General features: G+C 41.5%; 1 protein-coding gene across 6 annotated transcripts in view; it reads right to left on the bottom strand.

Annotated features, from left to right (window-relative positions):
* The window catches only part of ephb2a (eph receptor B2a), a 154,423-nt gene that overhangs the window by 25,292 nt on the left and 108,818 nt on the right, over positions 1 to 20,313 (bottom strand). For 5 of the 6 annotated variants that reach the window (XR_013491974.1, XR_013491975.1, XM_033629968.2 and 2 more), the window contains exons 5-11: positions 19,257 to 19,592; positions 18,962 to 19,086; positions 18,586 to 18,748; positions 8,671 to 8,779; positions 7,136 to 7,203; positions 6,835 to 6,957; positions 5,791 to 6,038 (exon numbers count right to left, since the gene is read on the bottom strand). Coding sequence is in view for 4 of the 6 variants with exons in the window: in XM_033629968.2 (XP_033485859.1) it covers positions 5,791 to 6,038; positions 6,835 to 6,957; positions 7,136 to 7,203; positions 8,671 to 8,779; positions 18,586 to 18,748; positions 18,962 to 19,086; positions 19,257 to 19,592 (1,172 nt within the window). In the remaining 2 variants the exon portion in view is untranslated. The remainder of the gene's footprint in view (positions 1 to 5,790; positions 6,039 to 6,834; positions 6,958 to 7,135; positions 7,204 to 8,670; positions 8,780 to 18,585; positions 18,749 to 18,961; positions 19,087 to 19,256; positions 19,593 to 20,313) is intronic. The other variant, XM_078170377.1, reaches the window with a different exon arrangement.

Below are 20,313 nucleotides of genomic sequence, written 5' to 3'. Positions count from 1 at the left end.
AAAGTTGAAGTTAAAGAAGTAAAGAAAATAAAGGTTGAAGTAAAAGAAATGTAGAATGCCTAATTAGTAACGATAAGGTGAGCTAAATAACACCATGCGAGATTAATGAAGACTGGGCCCTTATCTTCTTAACGGTAAGACGTGTATATTAGTCACTGTGTGAAAGTAGGCTTTGAGAAATAGTCGGAATTTGGCTAAAAACAAAAAAGGACAGTAACTACCCTGGGCCCAAGGGAAATTGGACATATGGAAAAAAGAGATAAGGTAAAAGAGATAAGGTTAAAGGTAAAAATAAAGGAAATAGAGAAGACAAAAGGAAAAGTAAAGAGATAATAGAGAAGTAAAGAGAAACAGGAAAAAGGTGAGGAGAAAAAGCCGCAGATTAGGACAAAAGCCCTCAAGGAGGCGATTTTAGATGGGCCTAAAATCCTGGGACATCACTAGGTGAGTTTCAGGTCAGTTCAGGGAACTGGAGGTGTAGAATGAAAAATTCAATTGTAAGTTCCCACTCTGAACATTAAAGTTGACGAACGATGTTTTGATGCAGCCTCTCATTGAATATTTTACACCTCATAAGGTAGCATAAATTTAGAAAGAATAAAGAAAAAGGAAAATAAGAAAGGAGCGGCAAAAAAGCATGCTATAGGACAGTATGAATGAGTCAATTGTGAGAATTAAGGATTGAAAGCTGTTTGTGTTTTTGGGAGGATGTTGAATTTGTTCTGTGTTTTTATTTTTTGTGAGGTTGTTTTATGTCTTTATTTGTTGGATGATTGATCTGTGTGCGTCTGTGTGTGAAGTGCTGTCTCAGCTGTGTTCTGGTTGTGTGTGAAAGATTGCGAAATGGGATGGTTTATGGGGTTTATGTTATGTTGATGTGATAGATTTCATATTGAATAGATATATACTAGGTTGTAGTTGAGAACAGGAGATTTATTTGTTTTTTAGTGATAAAACATATGAGCCTCAAAGAAGAGGACTTTATAAATATTGACTAAACCTTATGAGCCTTTGAGGGGGACTTTGATAAAAAGCTATGAGCCTCTTTCGAGGGGACGGTTTTGAATCTGTTAAGAACGTATGAGCCCCAAGAAGGACGTTTATGAATTTGAAGAGAAGTGTGAAGATCAGTGAGGATATTTTCAGTGAGTCTGTGTGAGTGTGTGTGTGTGCTCCGGCCGGTGTGTGTGTTCTTTGTTTCAGACTTTGTACCTTGTTATATGGAGTTTATCTGATCTTTGGGAGATTGGGCGAGATGTTCACTCTCTGAGAACTAGAATATACTGGCAGTTCTTGCTAGATTTAAGAGGTGGAGCAAGAGGGACACCTCATATAGAATGCAAATAAGATTGATCTTTCTAATAGGGGGAGTGCTGAGGGTGCTCTCTTCCCTTTTTTCTTTGCAAGGTAATGCAATGAGGACAAAATGTTAGATCATTGTGATTTGATTTTGATAGTTTGACAGTTTTTAGGGTATTCGAACCAATTTAAAGTACAGCCTGGGGGCCATAATATACTACTGGAAGATTTAAGATGTTATTAGAGTAAAACAAACTAAACTTTCTAAATTGATAATGTATTGTATGTAATTATAATTGGGTATTGGTTAATAGGTGTAGTTTGAAGGAGGAAAACCTCTGTTGTAGATAGAATGACCTAAGTGTTGGCAGATAATAGGTGTAAATCACAGTGAATTATTTATTGTGTTGCTTATGAGGACCCAGGAGATGATAGCTCGAAGGAAAGTGAGAAGGGAGACAGTGATGGAGACATGGAGAGCAAGAGGTCGAGGAAATTTAGGAAGGAAAAGAGGAAGTGCAAGAGAGGCTCAAAGAGCAAAAGAGGAGACAAGGTGTTTGTGAAAGTGTTTGTGAAGGTGTGTAGAAGGAAGTGGTATAACGAATGTTGTGAAGGGAAATTTGGAGTTCAGTGGGAAGACAGCCATGGAAGGGTTCTAGATCTGTCAGGGACATCATCATTAGGAAAGTAGGTGTTACTTAACGACAAGAGAAGACTGAAGATTGAGGGAGATTGTAGTCTTTATGTATGTAGCACCCAGCAGGAGGATCAAGGTGATTATAGGTGTTCTTTTTATGACTCACAGTTTGAGGGTGAGGGGTCAGAGAGAGGACTCAGAGCTAGTATAGTGACTCTAAGGGTGAATAGTGCACAGATGAGGCTACTACTCTAGCTACAACTTTAAAGGGGATAAATGCTACAACAGCGATGGTGACAACTTCTACTTTTGTCACTTCTGGAAATTTTAGTGAGGTTGTGACAAGGGCAACCTTTACCAATAAAACAGTGACGACATCTCTGATGCCTATGAAAGTTGTAAATGTAACTCAGACATCTGATGGGATATCTTTGAAATTTAAGGAGATAATAAATGTAACTCAGGAGCCTTTGTTAAAGATAGAGCTTAGTGTGAACAGTAATAATGAGATTTTTTGAACTTAAGAAATAGATGGAAAAAGAGAAAGATGAAAAAGAGAAAGATGCAGATTCATTTTTGACAGCTCAGATGACTGTTTCAGACGTGGAAGATGAGTTTTTTGACTTTGATTGGACATCAGAAGACATGACTGACCATCACCATGCATTATAGAAGAGAGACACTAAGTGGAAGGCATATGGATTTGATTCCTAGGTGTTACAAATCGCAGACCCATGGGCAGGAAGGAATTTATGGTTTCAGCAGTTAACTCATTCTGTAAGATCGGTGAGGAAAATGAACTGTCCATGTGTGGTGAAAGTTCCATCACCAGGCACATGGCTTTCAATTTTAGAGACAGTGCCAGAACCACTAACTACTGTATGCCAATCTTATGCACTATCATGGCTGATGTATAAGCAGCAATCAGCAGAAGATACAGTGATGGCTTTGTCAGTGAATCTGTTTAAACCTAGACTTAATTGTTCTTGGTTGAGGGAATTACCATGTGTGAATGTATTTGATCAGCATGAAAATATAATGACAGCGGTCCCTGATGCAATGGAAGTGAAATCTGTAAGGGCTAAAGATTGTTTTTGTTCAAATGATACTCATGATGGGCATGGAATGTTTATGGGAATCTCAGATTGTAACAACTATATGATGAACGTGGGTAAGCTTAGACATGAGGCTATTGATGACTTATATGAAGTGACTTTTTATGTGCCACATCGCAAATAGAATAGAACTGTGATGGTACAAAACCAAATTTTGCCTGGTAACGTGACTATAGGGAATTTTAAGGATATTTGAGAGGTTTGTGGTGAGAAGGCATACATATTTCTACCGTATGGGTGGACAGGATGTTGTTACATGGCAATGCTGAAACTCCCATATGAGATTCTTGCTGTCCAGAAGGGGAAAAGTACCTGATGAGGATCAATCTAATGTTGTTCCTGGAAGTAGGAAGAAAAGGGACATGGCACGATTTCATAATTTGGAGTCCTACCATTGGAGGATAAGTCTAGGAGATAAGTGGGGTATAGGATTATTCCCATGGTATGGTGTGAGATTTTTGGCAGATCACATTGATAATATAACCTACACTCTACAGGGCTTTGCAAATGAGACTATAAGAGGTTTTGAATATTTGTCAAATACTCAAAGGAGTCACAGACTGATGTTGCTGAAACATGATATGGCTCTTGATTATATTTTGGCCAAACAAGGTGGCCTATGTGTGGCTGCTATTGACCTTTGCAAAGGCTATGATATTGAGATGGGTTGGAGTTGTAATGCCTGGAGATCATGTTCAGATGCCATTATTACAGAGGACTAACACAGACGTTGACGAGGAAGTGGTGATAGAAGGTGGACTGGTGGAGAAATATCCATTTTGAATGTTTAATTATATTATAGTTTTAACATCTATTATTTTGTCATTTAGTAGTTTCTATTAAATACATTGAGACCTCAGATGTTTTCTTTTTTTCGGGAGCTTAGGGATATTGGTGCTAGGCAGGGAAAGGTCCATTGGAAGGTGCGATGGGTCGACCAGCCTGAATTTGGACATTGTTTTGATTTTATTTACTGAGGTTTCTACATGTATTTGTTCAAGTTATATCTCTACACATAATGTTAAAATTCCTCCTTTTTAAATTGGTCTGGAGTACTATATGTGGTCGCCTAAGGCAGAGGGGCCGTGAGAGAATTTTTCCTGTCTAGATTGTTTGATGGACATTTCAGGAAAGATAGCTGCCTGACAGGTTTTCGCTCTCGCACTCCATAAAGTTGCTTTATTGCTAAGGTTAATGCTGTAGGAAGCATCATTGGAGGAACTGTTATTTTTTCACAACTACAAAATGTATGTATTACTCTTTTATTTTCGAGACTCTGTGTAGTCTCGAAGGGGGGAAATATGTTATGTGATGACCGGGGTCTTATATGATCAGTTAGGGGCCCAGGTCAAGATTTTATTATGGCTTAGGTCAAGGATAGATAAGTAAGATGAAAGGTTGGATTCCATCTAGATTGTCTCTCTGTCACTTGTCACATTTTGTCTCAAAGTTCATCAAAACAACCAACCTATATATGCAGGGTAAATTGAGCCGTTATTCAGAGCAGTTCATATTGGCTTCGAACACTCTCTCAGGCAATCTAGATGCTTGATAGATGCTGTACTTCTTGTAATAAACCTTTCTTTATGCAAGCAAGATGGTGTCATCGGAGACTTCTTCATCACCTTCACATCATATCGTTATTTAATAAACAACACTTCAAACACTGTTCATAAAGTATGTGGTGTACCACAAGGATCTATTTTTAGAACCCTTATTATTTCTCATTTACATAACTGATTTTTCAGTAGTTTGAAAATGTTATTTTCCCATTTTGTTTGTGGATGATACAAACATGATTTTATCACACACTGACTTACACACTCTCATAATAAACACAAGTGAGGAAATGGTGATTGTGGCAAGATGGTTTCAACTCAATAAACTCTTAAATGTTAAAACATCAAATTTCATCATATTTGCTTCAGTGTTGATCTGTTCTGTACGACATTTATTGCATGTCTGTCCTTCCTGAAGAGGGATCCCTCCTCAGTTGCTCTTCCTGAGGTTTCTACCATTAGCACGAGTAGCACGAGGTATGATAGGGACTATTCTGGCCTGTCATAGATGGAAAAGAAATTTCTCTCACACTCGTTCTTTAGTCATTTTAGTTGATAAAAACTTAAAATGGAAAACACATACTAATTTTATTTGTAACAAAATTTTAAAGTCACTGGGGATCATAAGCAAACTACGAAGTTTTGTAAATGTTTATTTACTTTATATTATTCCATTATTTATCCCTATCTGATTTATGGTAATATTGTTTGGGTTAATACAAACCCCACAAATCTACATAAACTTTATTTATTACAAAAACAACTGCTGCCAGATGAGAGGATGTCTCCTACGTATGCCTCAAATACATAACATTAATCACTTTGTTCATTCAGTGGCAACTGATAATATCCATCCATTTATTAGCTTCTGATTCAAATACAGGATTTTTTGTTTAAAACAGGTAAAAATATTTTGATGAAACACTAATAATATTAACAATAGTTTATTTATGTATCAGTTATCAATATTGCCATATTTAGCACTCAAAGCATGACCTCAGACACCATTTATCACTGACTAAATCTGACCCTGGTGTAATGTAGGCACTTACGCTCATTAGCAGAACTTCCTGCATATTTAACACTTGTTCTGTAGTCTGTGACTTGCTTTGAAAAAGACAGTAGTTCATGATGAGTGCTTCGGGGGCAACTCAGTCATTATTCAGTGTGTCTTTTTTACCCTGAGGAAGGAGTCGAGGGAGCCGTTCTCCATGAACTCAGTGATGATCATCACAGGGCTGCTTTTGGTCACTACCCCCTCCAGATGGATGATGTTGGGGTGGTCGAACTGACCCATGATGGATGCTTCGCTCAGAAAGTCCCGCCTCTGGCGTTCAGTGTAGCCTGCCTTCAGCGTCTTGATAGCCACCAGGATCTCTCTTTTCCCAGGCAGCCGCAGGTTTCCGCTGCACACCTCCCCAAACTCACCTGACAGAAGGACAAGAGAATTCAGTAAAGAGTGAAGAGTGAATGGCATTTTAGAACAGCAGAGTTAAACTGATCATGTCTCAATCTAAAACTTGTAGCTACTGCTTTAATATTTAAAAGAAAGAAAAACAAATCTGAGTAACTGAACTAGAAGTAACACTATCAGAGTTTTCTATGAAATAATCTTGACAGGAATGATACATTAAATTGAGCAAAGCATTAGTTCAGGCCATAATGTCGAGCTCTGCTCACATCCCAGCTACATCAGCTGATCTCAAGCAGCCAAATCAACTGATGGAGCAGCTGACTGATGGAAGGTAGTCAGATGATAGATAACATGCTTTCCTTCTATGTTACCAATTAGCAAATCTCATTCAGGGCGCCTTATTTAAACTGCTTTGACCTGCGTACTCTTGCTGCTTCCTTTGCAAGCCACTTGGTGATGTGCCTTCACCCCAGCTCCTCCTTTTCACATTGTGATTGACTTATCAGTGTCATTTTTGTTTGTCACTGATTCTTGCTCTGCTCTGTTCCTGGGGTCTTTCCTGCTGCTCTCTCTGCCTCAGGCTTTCCTCATACACACATGGAAGGGCGGAGAGGTGTGCTCTCTCTGCCTTAAGGCTTTCCACATAGGCGCATGTGTTTTCATCCCATTTGATAATGTAACATGGATATGATAAGGCATGCCCTGATGTACTAAGCAGTGAGAACCCTCAGAGCCCTGCTTTTTTCAGTCCTAACCTGCTTCCTCTGATACCTGATACCATTTTCTTTCTCATGTACTGTTTTTCTTTACCTGCACCAATAACTTGTTCAATCTTGACACAGGAAATATCAATCTCCTTGGCAAACTCTCTGACTGCTTCATTAGGGTCTTCATATGTGAAGGGATCAATGTAGATCTTCATTCCTGGTGACACTTCAACAGAAAGATAGAATAGACATCAACAGCTATACACACTACAAGCCGAAACATAACACCATAGGGCAAAAAGGAGCTGCATTTTTTACAGACTCTACCAAACCGACACCTGCTATATGTAACATCAGTGTTATGTGATAACAGGACAGTGTGCACAGTTAAAAGTGTTACTTACTGTGACCACTGGTGTAATGTTGGAGTTTGTCTGTGTACTCTGATTCTGTTCTGTCAGAACTTCTCCTGCTGGGGACAAAAACACAGAGGCCTCCATGATCACATGCACTGTGCACCTCCATCCACTGATGAAGACCATGTGATATGGATGAAGCTCTGGAAAAGCTGGTAGGTGGACCTTGAGTTGCAAATGTATTTTTAAACACACATACAGCAGGGTTTAATACCAGTGAAGACAAATTTCTGTCAGATGCACAGTTTTGTTCTAGTCTTGCTTGGTAGTTTTGGTTGTGCATAGTTGTGATTTTGATTGTTAAAAAGTGAAAGGAGATGTGCAGTAGGGTGTGTTAGTGGTACAATTTTACTTGTAATAGGAATCTGTGCTATTCTATGCTTTCTCCATGGCTTTGTAAGAGATGTGCACATGAACAAATGCTGATGTGATGAGGATCTGGATCATTCCCTGTTCCATTCCTAGGACAAGCTATAGTGAACATGTTCCATGTCAACAATGTTCCCAGATGTTTTGTCACCTTAAGTCCAAAACACCAGCAGCAAACACCAAGCATCAAAAAGCAAGCCGTTATTATTTTCAAAGTACAACCCTAGACTGGTGGTGGCTAGGCGTTTGTCTGCCCTCCTGGACGTGCTGCCATGTGGTACTTCATGCTACTGTTCTATTTCCAGCCTCACCAACCCCGGAATTAAATGAATTTTCCCCCCACACGTTCTCTGCTTGTGCATACCAGCTCCCGTGGCAGCACTTCTTTTCTGCTCCTATGGCAGTTCCAAATCAATTTCAATTAGGGGCTCTCCGCGCATGATTTTAAGCTATTGCAGAGGTGGAGGATGTTAGATCTTTCAGTAAAAGTAGTAGTTACTTCACATGGTCATCTGTTAACGAGCTGCAGTGTGACCCATCCAGTGTGTGCTTGACATGCGTTACATGACGTTCCATGGTGCGGCGATTCACATTTTCTGCGCCTGGTGGCTCTTGTCATCACTATTTCTATATTAGCACAAAGTCACTGATAACATGTAATGAAGTCTGGCTTAAAGGATGTGACTATGTATGTAAGCCTGCCACTGGCTGCCTATTACAGATTGAATTCTCCCCTTCTGCTATCTCCTGAAGCTATTTTTCAACACTGCATCTAGACTTGGCAGTGCCAATGCAAGATCATTGTTACTGTAAACAAGAAATGCTAACAACCCAGAGTGGGTTTTTTTTCTGTTGTGGAATCTAATGGGTTTAGCTAAACCTAGTTGGTTAGGTGTATCTGGTTCTGGGAGACAATGTACAATATGAAACAGGGTTTCATTTAGTCATGAACCAACAGAGACTTGTCACCATCTCCTCAGCTCTTCAGTGCTTTTAGGCTCATTTAGCTCATTGTTTTGGTTTTATGGCACAATTACAGCTGATCTTACAGCAAGCAATGGAAATAGGCCACCATTAAATAATAATTTTTTAACAGTACATAGTGTTTGGTATTTGAATGGAAACACACATGGCCTGTAACATTACTGGCTTACCTGCGGCAAACAATTATGAGGACAGTGATGGCAATGATGAAGACTATCCCTGCAGCAGTGGAACCGATGATGAGAGGGAGCTTCTCCTGGATACTGGAGTTATATTCATCTACAGGTAAAAAGCAGAAAACCAAGAAATGTAACTGTAAGGAATCTGTTGTCCTGTTGTGTTTTGTTTTCTTTTTGTTCCCTCCTTCAGTTCTGCCTTCACTTGGTATTCCCTGGCGGGGGGTGGCTCCCGTCAGTCTCCTGATCTCTGCACTCCTGCTCTGCATCTGTCATCAGCACACCTGTTCCACATCAACTCCAACCACTGCAGCATAAAAGCCTGGTTCTCCTCTCCATTCTTCGCCAGTTCGTTGTTGAAACCCTCGTGGTAACTACTAGGCTCCATTCTTTGCTATCAACTTGTGTTTTTGCTCACCGGTTTTTGATCCTGTTTTTGACTTTTGGATTTTGCTCTTGGATCACGGACCTTGTACTGCTGCCTTGATAACCTGTTTTTGTTTTTTGTCTTTTTTCAGTGCTCTGCCATTTTCACTCCTCCAGCCAGCCAGCCACGTTCAGCCTCACGCCTTAGCCCGAGTTTTTGTTCCCCTCCTCCCACAGACTGTCTTGCCCTTGCCATTCCGCTCCACGGACCCAATTCAGCCCCTGAACAGTTTTTTGTGCCTTTATGATAAACCTTCTTTGTCTGGATCTGCATTGTGATTACAGTCATTTTGTATTTAGCATAACAGTAATTCATTTTCAAATACAGATCATGTGATCCATGGCTGGATTACTAATCAGGAAACTCCTGGGGAAAATGTAATGGATATAAAAATGTGCACTAAATGTAAAAGAAAACAAAATTAATTATAAATTAATAATTAAATCAATTACTATTATTATTTAATTATTTTGAAAATGCACGTTAATTTGATTCCTTTGATATGTTGATAAGATGTGTTGAAAAACAATTTTTAATGTTTAGTTTTCTAAGTTGAATTATCAGTTGATATCTGTAATCCATTGCTTTGCTACAGAGATGCTTTGTTTGCACAGCATTTGGATTTTTCCTGTAGGGGAGGGGAGCATGTTACTCGCAGCTCGTTCATTACACTTTGCACTTAAAGCCAGCAACACTCTGCCCACTTCCTTTCTTTCTATCTCCCTTTAGGCCTCGATCATACAGAAAGCATTTTGCAGGTTGCAAAACGTAAGGCGCACTTTTGTGGGTATTTTTTTGCTAGTTTAACAAAAAAAAAAAAAAAAAAAAAAAAACTTGCTGTGGCTTTTTATGTTGCCAGGCAACCAAGCCCTCATCTCCTCATCCTAACCTTTCTGCTCTCGTTTAGGGTGACTTGTTGTCAGTATAGTATATTGGGCACAGGGAAACAGAGATCTGTGTGGGTACATGAGACCCTAAAAAAGAGAGTGGGTCAGGGGGAATACCACCAGTTGGTTAAGGAGCTTTGCCTTTATGACGGTCGTCTCAAGGCATATTTTAGGATGACTGGGGGGCAGATTGACAACCAGCTGTCTATCGTCGTGCTGTATAGCTCTGGGTATCCAGCAACCGCTACAAGTTTCTCCTCCATTGTTTACCAACTGTAAACTTGTTGTGGTGACCACCACAGAAAGCCCACTTCTCAAGTCATCCCATTGGAAAATGGGAAAAAGCCGAGATGACATGGGGCACTTTTCAGTTCTGAGTTGAAGTGTTTTCAACTTTAGAAGTTCAGAGCACTCCGGCAAAAATGCCAGTCACTTGGTGTGCAGAAACGCGAAGTGCGTCGCAACCCAAAAAACGCATGCAAAAAGCTTCATTCTCAATGAAAATACTTACAAAAGCTGCCTCCAGCTGCTAAAATGCTTTCTGTGTGATCAGGGCCTTACGGGTTAGAACAACGGTTGTAAAATGTTTAATGACTGTGTACATTTGTTTTCTGAATACAAGCAATACACTGGTGGTAAATATCTGTGTCAAAAGGCATGTTAGCAAGTGAATTTATTTAGCTGATTAGACATTAGAGATCGGTGGCAGCATGCTTGCTAGCTTGGTGGGATCAGTCTGTATTCATTTTGTGTTGTAATGATTAAAATAGCAATGTCAGTGTGTTACAGTTTAAGAAATACGGTGTCTGTTATACAGTACAGGCCAAAAGTTTGGACACACCTTCTCATTCAATGCGTTTTCTTTATTTTCATGACTATTTACATTGTAGATTCTCACTGAAGGCATCAAAACTATGAATGAACACATGTGGAGTTATGTACTTAACAAAAAGGTGAAATAACTGAAAACATGTTTTATATTCTAGTTTCTTCAGAATAGCCACCCTTTGCTCTGATTACTGCTTTGCACACTCTTGGCATTCTCTCCATGAGCTTCAAGAGGTAGTCACCTGAAATGGTTTCCACTTCACAGGTGTGCCTTATCAGGGTTAATTAGTGGAATTTCTTGCTTTATCAATGGGGTTGGGACCATCAGTTGTGTTGTGCAGAAGTCAGGTTAATACACAGCCGACAGCCCTATTGGACAACTGTTAAAATTCATATTATGGCAAGAACCAATCAGCTAACTAAAGAAAAACCAGTGGCCATCATTACTTTAAGAAATGAAGGTCAGTCAGTCCGGAAAATTGCAAAAACTTTAAATGTGTCCCCAAGTGGAGTCGCAAAAACCATCAAGCACTACAACGAAACTGGCACACATGAGGACCGACCCAGGAAAGGAAGACCAAGAGTCACCTCTGCTTCTGAGGATAAGTTCATCCGAGTCACCAGCCTCAGAAATGGCAAGTTAACAGCAGCTCAGATCAGAGACCAGATGAATGCCACACAGAGTTCTAGCAGCAGACCCATCTCTAGAACAACTGTTAAGAGGAGACTGCGCCAATCAGGCCTTCATGGTCAAATAGCTGCTAGGAAACCACTGCTAAGGAGAGGCAACAAGCAGAAGAGATTTGTTTGGGCCAAGAAACACAAGGAATGGACATTAGACCAGTGGAAATCTGTGCTTTGGTCTGATGAGTCCAAATTTGAGATCTTTGGTTCCAACCGCCGTGTCTTTGTGAGACACAGAAAAGGTGAACGGATGGATTCCACATGCCTGGTTCCCACTGTGAAGCATGGAGGAGGAGGTGTGATGGTGTGGGGGTGTTTTGCTGGTGACACTGTTGGGGATTTATTCAAAATTGAAGGCACACTGAACCAGCATGGCTACCACAGCATCCTGCAGCGACATGCCATCCCATCCGGTTTGCGTTTAGTTGGACGATCATTTATTTTTCAACAGGACAATGACCCCAAACACACCTCCAGGCTGTGTAAGGGCTATTTGACCAAGAAGGAGAGTGATGGAGTGCTGTGGCAGATGACCTGGCCTCCACAGTCACCGGACCTGAACCCAATCGAGATGGTTTGGGGTGAGCTGGACCGCAGAGTGAAGGCAAAGGGGCCAACAAGTGCTAAACACCTCTGGGAACTCCTTCAAGACTGTTGGAAAACCATTTCAGGTGACTACCTCTTGAAGCTCATGGAGAGAATGCCAAGAGTGTGCAAAGCAGTAATCAGAGCAAAGGGTGGCTATTTTGAAGAAACTAGAATATAAAACATGTTTTCAGTTATTTCACCTTTTTTTGTTAAGTACATAACTCCACATGTGTTCATTCATAGTTTTGATGCCTTCAGTGAGAATCTACAATGTAAATAGTCATGAAAATAAAGAAAACACATTGAATGAGAAGGTGTGTCCAAACTTTTGGCCTGTACTGTATGTGTGGGTTAGTGTTGCACGGTATACTGGTACCAACGGTAGACCACGATACTAAAACACCACGGTACATATGATACTATAATGTTGGAGTACCGTAGTACTACGGTACCACTACTGTGGGATAAGATTCAAGATTCAAGGTATTTATTGTCATTTTCACTGTGCATTTTCATACACAAGAGAACGAAATTATGTTTCTCAGTCAGTGACCACAGTGCAAAAATAAAAACATCAATAAAATCATAATAAAATATAGCATAATAAAATAATGAATATAAATAAAAACAATAGGTCTCATTCATGAAAAGAGAGTGAATCTGTGTGTAGATTTGCACATAAAAGCCTACTCTACTAAAACCCTACTCCGGATTCAGGAACGCCGTGGGAAACTCAGATTTGATCGTAAACACGTGTGTATGATCATGAATGCCAATCCATCGTAAAGTGACAGTGCGCTCCTGGTAATCAGCAATTAGCATAAATCCCCGCCCATGAATAGCCAATGACCACCATATAAGGAGGTGTAGGTGTATCCTGTCGACCTGTCAGTCATGGCGCAAACAAAGAAAGAGAAAGAAAGAAAAAAGAATTTTTCCGAAGTGGAGATCGAAATAATTTTGGGTGTAGTGGACTTAAGAAAAAACAGGCAAAGCGAAGGCCTGGAGGGAGGTAACAGATGCTGTTAATGTTGTCTCCGTGGTACAAAGAACCATGTCAGAGATGAAGCGTAAATGGTTTGATATGAAACTGGAGGCAAAGAAATGCATAAGCACACACACAAAAAATACAGCGGTCACCAAACAAACAGAAGATTCATTTGTGGGGTTTTGAATGAAGTGGGAACGGGAAACCAGAGATGTTTTGTGCGTAATGGATAAACTCTAAATCAGTGATGGCTGTCGGAATGTAGAGCTATTTAACATTTATTTTAACAAATGATACGGATAACAAATAGCCTACAGCAGTTTTGTATGCATCGTCTTCAGATTATTTGAATCTTAACAGCCTAAAGCTCTGTTTTATACAACGTAAATTAAACATTTTTCAAATCAGATTTATTCATTCAAATGATCAAAAAGCCACAAAAAAAAACAAAAACGTGTTGTCTCAAATAATTCTTTCAGCTGGCGCATGCTCCTTCGTGGCTCCACCACCTGCTGCTCCTGCTGCCCCTGCTTGCTGAACCCAGGCACCGAGGCCGAAGAGGCTGTGATCCGGCTGTCCTTACGGATATTTTTATTATCATCATTCAACATGTAGAAAGAACGTGTAAATTGCGGGGATGCAGGGCAGTCCATTGATAAGTCTTATGGCCTGTGGAAAGAAGATTTTCAGCTTCCTGCTGGTTTTGCAGCTGATGCTTCTGTACCTTCTGCCTGATGGCAAAGGGGAGAAGATGTGGTGGGAGGGGTGGAGTGGGTCCATGATGATGGAGGTGGCTCTGCTGATGCAGCGCTGCTGGTATAGCTCCATCAGGCAGGGGAGTGGGGCACCAGTGATTTTGCTGGCTGTCTTGACCAGTCTGTTGAGCGGCTTCTTTTCCTGCGCGCTGCAGCACCCGACCCAGGAGGTGAAGCCATATGTCAGGATGCTTTCCATGGTGCCCCTATAGAAGATGATGAGGTGTGCTGTGGGGAGGCCTGTTTTCCTGAGTCTGAGTGGAGTGGAGCCGCTGCTGAGCTTTTTTGATGACTGCTGTGGTGGTCGTGGTTGAAGTGAGGTCATCATCAATGTGAACCCCCAAGTACTTCACACTGCTGACCTTCTTCACGGCAGCCCTGTCGATGTGTAGTGGTGCATGATCCTGTTTGCCGGTCCTCCTGAAGTCTATAATAACCTCACTGGTCTTGTCCACATTGAGGAAGAGGTTATGGGATCTGCACCATGCATTCAGCTGTTTCACTTCTTCCCTGTATGCAGACTCATTGTTGTCCTTATTGAGGCCCACCACTGTTGTGCCATCTGCGAACTTCAGGATGTGGTTGCTGCAGAATTTAGCAGTGCAGTCGTAGGTGATAAGTTCAAAGTCCAATCGCAAGAGGGTGAGTGTCCATGCACAGTCCAATAACAGCATGCGCTGGCCAATAAACGTGCGCGCTGTTATTGGCCAGCGCGCACAGTTATTGGCTAGCTTGTAGGTAATATTAATTATTAATATTAATATTAATGAATATTATTACTTTCATTAATGCTGTTGTAGCTACTGTCATTACCGTCTGTCCTGCATCTCTCTCTGTCTCTCTTTCTGTCTCATTGTGTCATACGGATTACTGTTAATTTATCATGTTGATCTGTTCTGTACGACATCTATTGCACGTCTGTCCGTCCTGGAAGAGGGATCCCTCCTCAGTTGCTCTTCCTGAGGTTTCTACCGTTTTTTCCCCGTTAAAGGGTTTTTCTGGGGAGTTTTCCTGATCAGCTGTGAGGGTCCTAAGGACAGAGGGATGTCGTATGCTGTAAAGCCCTGTGAGGCAAATTGTGATTTGTGATATTGGGCTTTATAAATAAAATTGAATTGACTGAGGCAGACTGACAGGTCTGATATGTCTTATTCACTCAGCAGCTGACTTGTTGAATGATGGCGAGTGGATTTAATAATAGTGATAATAATGATGATAATAATAATGATAATGAGGCTCATCACAGTGACAGTGGCAGGGCTACAGACCGTTCTTTAATTGCAACAACCTTCGGAAGGGGGGGGGGTAATGGCTTTGATCAGTGAATATAATGTGACTTGGGATGTACGCCAAACGCTGGCTCCATTATGCAGCAGATCCAGCTGTGCCGCCGTCATCAGAAAAGGACGTCGCTTTACGTGATGCTTCAGAGTAAGGCCGTCTCATGTCTCTTAATCAACAATCCTTGCTCCTCACTCCTAATTCCTGACTCCTTGCATGTTGTCCTAAGTGGGAGGGACTAAACAGTTAGGTAAGGTGGCTAGGTTAGGTGGTTAGCAGTAATTTTAAGGGACTTGGGACGTACCCTCAGAGACATCATTATTATCACTATTATTACAGTTTTTCTCAATTGCTTACACACTGTTACCAGACTTATGAATTAAATATCCTAATGCATAGTGCCATCTCCCAAAAGACACACTGAGCCTGAGCTCTTACAGTACTGTACAGCATGTATATATTTATTGTAGCTGTATTGTAGCTGCTCTATCATTCTGTATGCATCTCAGTTACAGTATGTAATGTGGAATTACTGTAGGCTCCCATTTTGTTACAGTAAAAGGATGGTTTACAGTTACAGTATCCAATCCCACTTCTGTTTTTCCATCGGGCTGCTCTAGTTCGTAACTGGTTCACCAATAACCCCAGGTTCAGCAATATCTTCCTACCAGCATATTCCCCCTTCCTAACCCCATAGAGGAGTTTTTTTCGGCATGGCGGTGGAAGATGTATGACAGAGGCCCCTATGTTCATGCTCACCTTCTCCAGGCCATGGAGGAGGCAAGTTTTTTCCCCCGCTGCCTGGCAAGGGCCAATATAGCATGTGATGTGGATGAGGTTCTCTGGCCTGACCCAGACCAGAGACGCGATGCTGTACAAAAGTGAAATATTTTCTGTATTTGCCATTTTATTTTGCCATTTTCTGTATTTATATTTTTGTGTAAATATGTTTTTCTTCTTTTTTTTTACCTCCCTTATGAATACAAAAAGTAAAAACATTTGTCTATTGTGTTTATCATTTAAAGAGGTTTTGTGGGAGAGAACCAGAAGCAACATTATTTATTTTAGGTTTTTGTGGCAGTGTTATGAATTGATTGCCGCAATGTCTAAGACTATGTTGTAGTGTGTGTGTTTTTCTGGACTATTGTGTGATGTGTGAAGGCAAAGTTTGGTTTTGACCTGGAAGTTTGACGTTTGGGGAGTTGAGTGTGTAGTTTTGGATTTGTGTTTAGAGTTTTGAGGAATGGAGCTTAGTTTCTAGAAATGTGTCTAAGCAATCGAGAAAAACTGTAAATCCACTCGCCATCATTCAACAAGTCAGATGCTGAGTGAATAAGACATATCAGACCTGTCAGTCTACCTCAATCAATTTATTCCACTCACATGACATGCAGGACAATTAATGATGGGCAAATGTGTTTGTGTGTTTGTGTGTGTGTGTGTGTGTGTGTGTGTTTGTTACCTCAAGGCTGGATTACTGTAACTCTCTATTATCAGGTAGCTCTAGTAAGTCCTTAAAAACTCTCCAGCTAATTCAGAATGCAGCAGCACGTGTACTAACAGGAACTAAGAAACAAGATCATATTTCTCCTGTTTTAGCTTCTCTGCACTGGCTCCCTGTAAAATCCAGAATTGAATTTAAAATCCTACTGTTAACTTATAAAGCTCTAAATGGTCAAGCTCCATCATATCTTAGAGAGCTCATAGTGCAATATTATCCCACCACAACACTGCGCTCTGAGAACGCAGGGTTACTCGTGGTCCCTAAAGTCTCCAAAAGTAGACCAGGAGCCAGAGCCTTCAGCTATCAGGCTCCTCTCCTGTGGAATCATCTTCCTGTTACGGTCCGGGAGGCAGACACCGTCTCCACATTTAAGACTAGACTTAAGACTTTCCTCTTTGATAAAGCTTATAGTTAGGGCTGGCTCAGGCTTGCCCTGTACCAGCCCCTAGTTAGGCTGACTTAGGCCTAGTCTGCCGGAGGACCCCCCTATAATACACCGGGCACCTTCTCTCCTTCTCTCTCTCTCTCTCTCTCTCTCTCTCTCTCTCTCTCTCTCTCTCGTATCCTATTACTGCATCTTGCTAACTCGGCCATTCTGGATGTCACTAACTCGGCTTCTTCTCCGGAGCCTTTGTGCTCCACTGTCTCTCAGATTAACTCATATCACAGCGGTGCCTGGACAGCGTGACGTGTGTGGTTGTGCTGCTGCCGTGGTCCTGCCAGATGCCTCCTGCTGCTGCCATCATTAGTCATTAGTCATACTTCTACTGTTATTATACACATATGACTATTGTCACACATGTATACTGCCAGATATTAATACATACTTTCAACATATTGTACCACAGTAGCCAGAACTATAACTATAATATTATTACTTTCATTAATGTTGTTGTAAGCTACTGTCATTACTGTCTGTCCTGCATCTCTCTCCCTCTCTCTCTCTCTCTCTCACATTGCGTCATACGGACTACTGTTAATTTATTATACTGATCTGTTCTGTACGACATCTATTGCACGTCTGTCCGTCCTGGAAGAGGGATCCCTCCTCAGTTGCTCTTCCTGAGGTTTCTACCATTTTTTTTCCCCATTCAAGGGTTTTTTTTCCGGAGTTTTTCCTGATCAGCTGTGAGGGTCATAAGGACAGAGGGATGTTGTATGCTGTAAAGCCCTGTAAGGCAAATTGTGATTTGTGATATTGGGCTTTATAAATAAAATTGGTTGAATTGATTGATTGATTGTGTGTATGTGTGCGTGCATGCGTGGTGTTATATCAACACGTGTGGTTCTGGATATGAGCAACTGCACAATTAACAGCCACACATCACCGACAGTCCGCTGAACAACGCAATGGGTTGTGAATGAAATAAACTTAATTACAACATGACAGTCTTGCACGAAATATCATTAACATTACTCTTGGTAGTTACATAGGCATGTGAATTACAGCGTTTCATTGCAAAGAATGCATGTGATGGGTACACTTGCGCTGTTTCTCTGCCATCTCGTTCAAATGAGCCAGATGTAGGGGGCGGGTATTTATACGTCATGGCCTCAAGCTGAAAAAGACTTCCTGTTAGGAACCTCTCGTGTTACCTTACTCATCGCACCTAACAGATCCCTCCTAACTCCTAACGCTAACTCCTTACTGGCAGGAATAAGAGACATGAGACGGCCTTAAAGATGGCGGAGCTCGAACGACTTCCGGTTCAAGTAAGGAGTTAGGAATTAGCACTATTAAATTAAGAGACTTGGGACGTACCCCAGGATAGCTTGTGGGCGTAATGTCAACAAACTCCACATACTACAGGAGAGGAAGTCACGTTCACAGGTGCACACATTAACATTTATTTATATTAAATCGCAAATCGCAGCCTTTTATGCGGTTTTGTAATCGCACAGCCTGACATTACGATTGCGATTAGAACTAAGATCTAGTTGGCCAGTAAATCGGATCGTTATCCTACCTTCAGTCATAGTTTGGAAGTACATTTTGCCACTGAAGCGTCCAAATCCAGCAACAGTCCGTGCCCGAACCTCAAAGACGTAGATAGTTCCAGACTTCAAGCCTCGTATAACTGCAGTGTTGGTCTGACTCCTCGTTAGAGATGAGTTCAACTCTGCCTGGTTCTGAAGCATATGTATCAGAAAAAGAAAATAATCACACCAAATTTTGTTTGGGCTGATTCCTGAGGGCATTTTAAAAGCATTATAAAAGAGCTACTAGAGCAGTAAGACTGTCAAACCAGCAGTCATGATGTCCACATGAGCCATTGTGGAAAAGACTGAGAAAGCCTGTCTCTTTGATTAATGACTGCCTCTTCATCATCAACCTTGATGTACCTTCTCATAGTACTGCAGTTCATAGTCCAGGATCACTCCATTGGGCTGATCCGGTTGGGACCAGGACAGGGTGATGCTGTTAGGGCCTCTGCTGACCTGGTGGATGATGGACACTGCTGACGGTGCTGAGCATAAAACCAGGGAAAGCAATGTTAGAGGCTGTGGAGAAAATGGTGACAGGCAGACAGGCTACTGAAACTACTGCAAAAATCATAACAGAAACTGAAACTGTTTTAACTGACTCATGATCACTTAAAGTAAAGTTATGCCATGTAAAATATTTGGTTAGCCTCACCCGCCTGGTTGGTGGTGATGTTGACAGACGTGTACTGTGGTGAATAAGGACTCTGGTCAGACACTCCGTTGACAGCTTGTATTTCAAAGGTGTACTGGGTGTGAGCCAGGAGATCGCTGATTAAAACGCGGGTGTCGGTCAGTCCCAGCTGACGTGGGACAAACTGCACATTGTCTCCACAGCGGGTGCAGCCCCCCCGCCCACTTCCACAGCTCTTACATATGATGTTGTAGACAACATCTTCTCGGCCACCACCCTCCTGTGGTGAGCTCCACTCCAGCCTCAGAGAGGTCTCATTCACTATGGAGATGACATTTTGTGGAGCTGATGGAACAGCTGGAAGAGGAAGGGAAAGAAAAAAAATTATATTAATATTGCACCTGTAAAAAGTGACTTTGTAATTCTAAGGCAGGCTTTCGGCAGCTATTCATTATTGTTCATTTGCTTCTAATTTCCCTCACCACAGCTACCTGCCTCTGGGTCCTCTGGGTTTTCAAGCTGTGATGTTCAACCCATCCCCTGACACAAATGATATATGCAAGAAACTAAGGCCTAATCTATAGTTGGGCATGCAACACTTCTGATGAGGGTTGCTTTACAGAAATGACGTACTTTCAACAGAAAAAATTGTTGTGCATCACTTTGCTTTCATGTCGTGCACAGGAAGAATTGTGTTACGTTGCAGTTCAAGTAAACACAAGAAGTTTGTGCTCTAGAGAAAGGATCAACACTCAGTGAAAAACCTAAGCCCTATGATAAGCTAATATGGCAAGGCTTAACTTTACAAACCAATGAGCAGTGATAACTAGCATGTCTTTGGGGTCATCGGGTGGGAACCTCCTTTCACCAGTGTTTCGTCTAGTTGGTCCCACGACACCTCCAGGAGGCTAGACAGTGATCTCTAGCGTCCCAGAGACACTCCCCTAATGCCAGGTCTCACTGCTCCCCTCCCTGCACCAACCCAATAACCTCCTTTACCTTACTTACACATGGCTTTCTCAGCCCAAACAGCACTGCCACCTTCAACCAAACCCAGGTTCCGTACGTGCGAGCTCCA

The sequence above is a fragment of the Epinephelus lanceolatus genome, chromosome 8, assembly GCF_041903045.1.
Source record: "Epinephelus lanceolatus isolate andai-2023 chromosome 8, ASM4190304v1, whole genome shotgun sequence".
NCBI lineage: Eukaryota > Metazoa > Chordata > Actinopteri > Perciformes > Serranidae > Epinephelus > Epinephelus lanceolatus.
The sequence above is the reverse complement of the archived record's forward strand: the minus strand, read 5'-3'. Positions and strand labels throughout refer to the sequence as shown.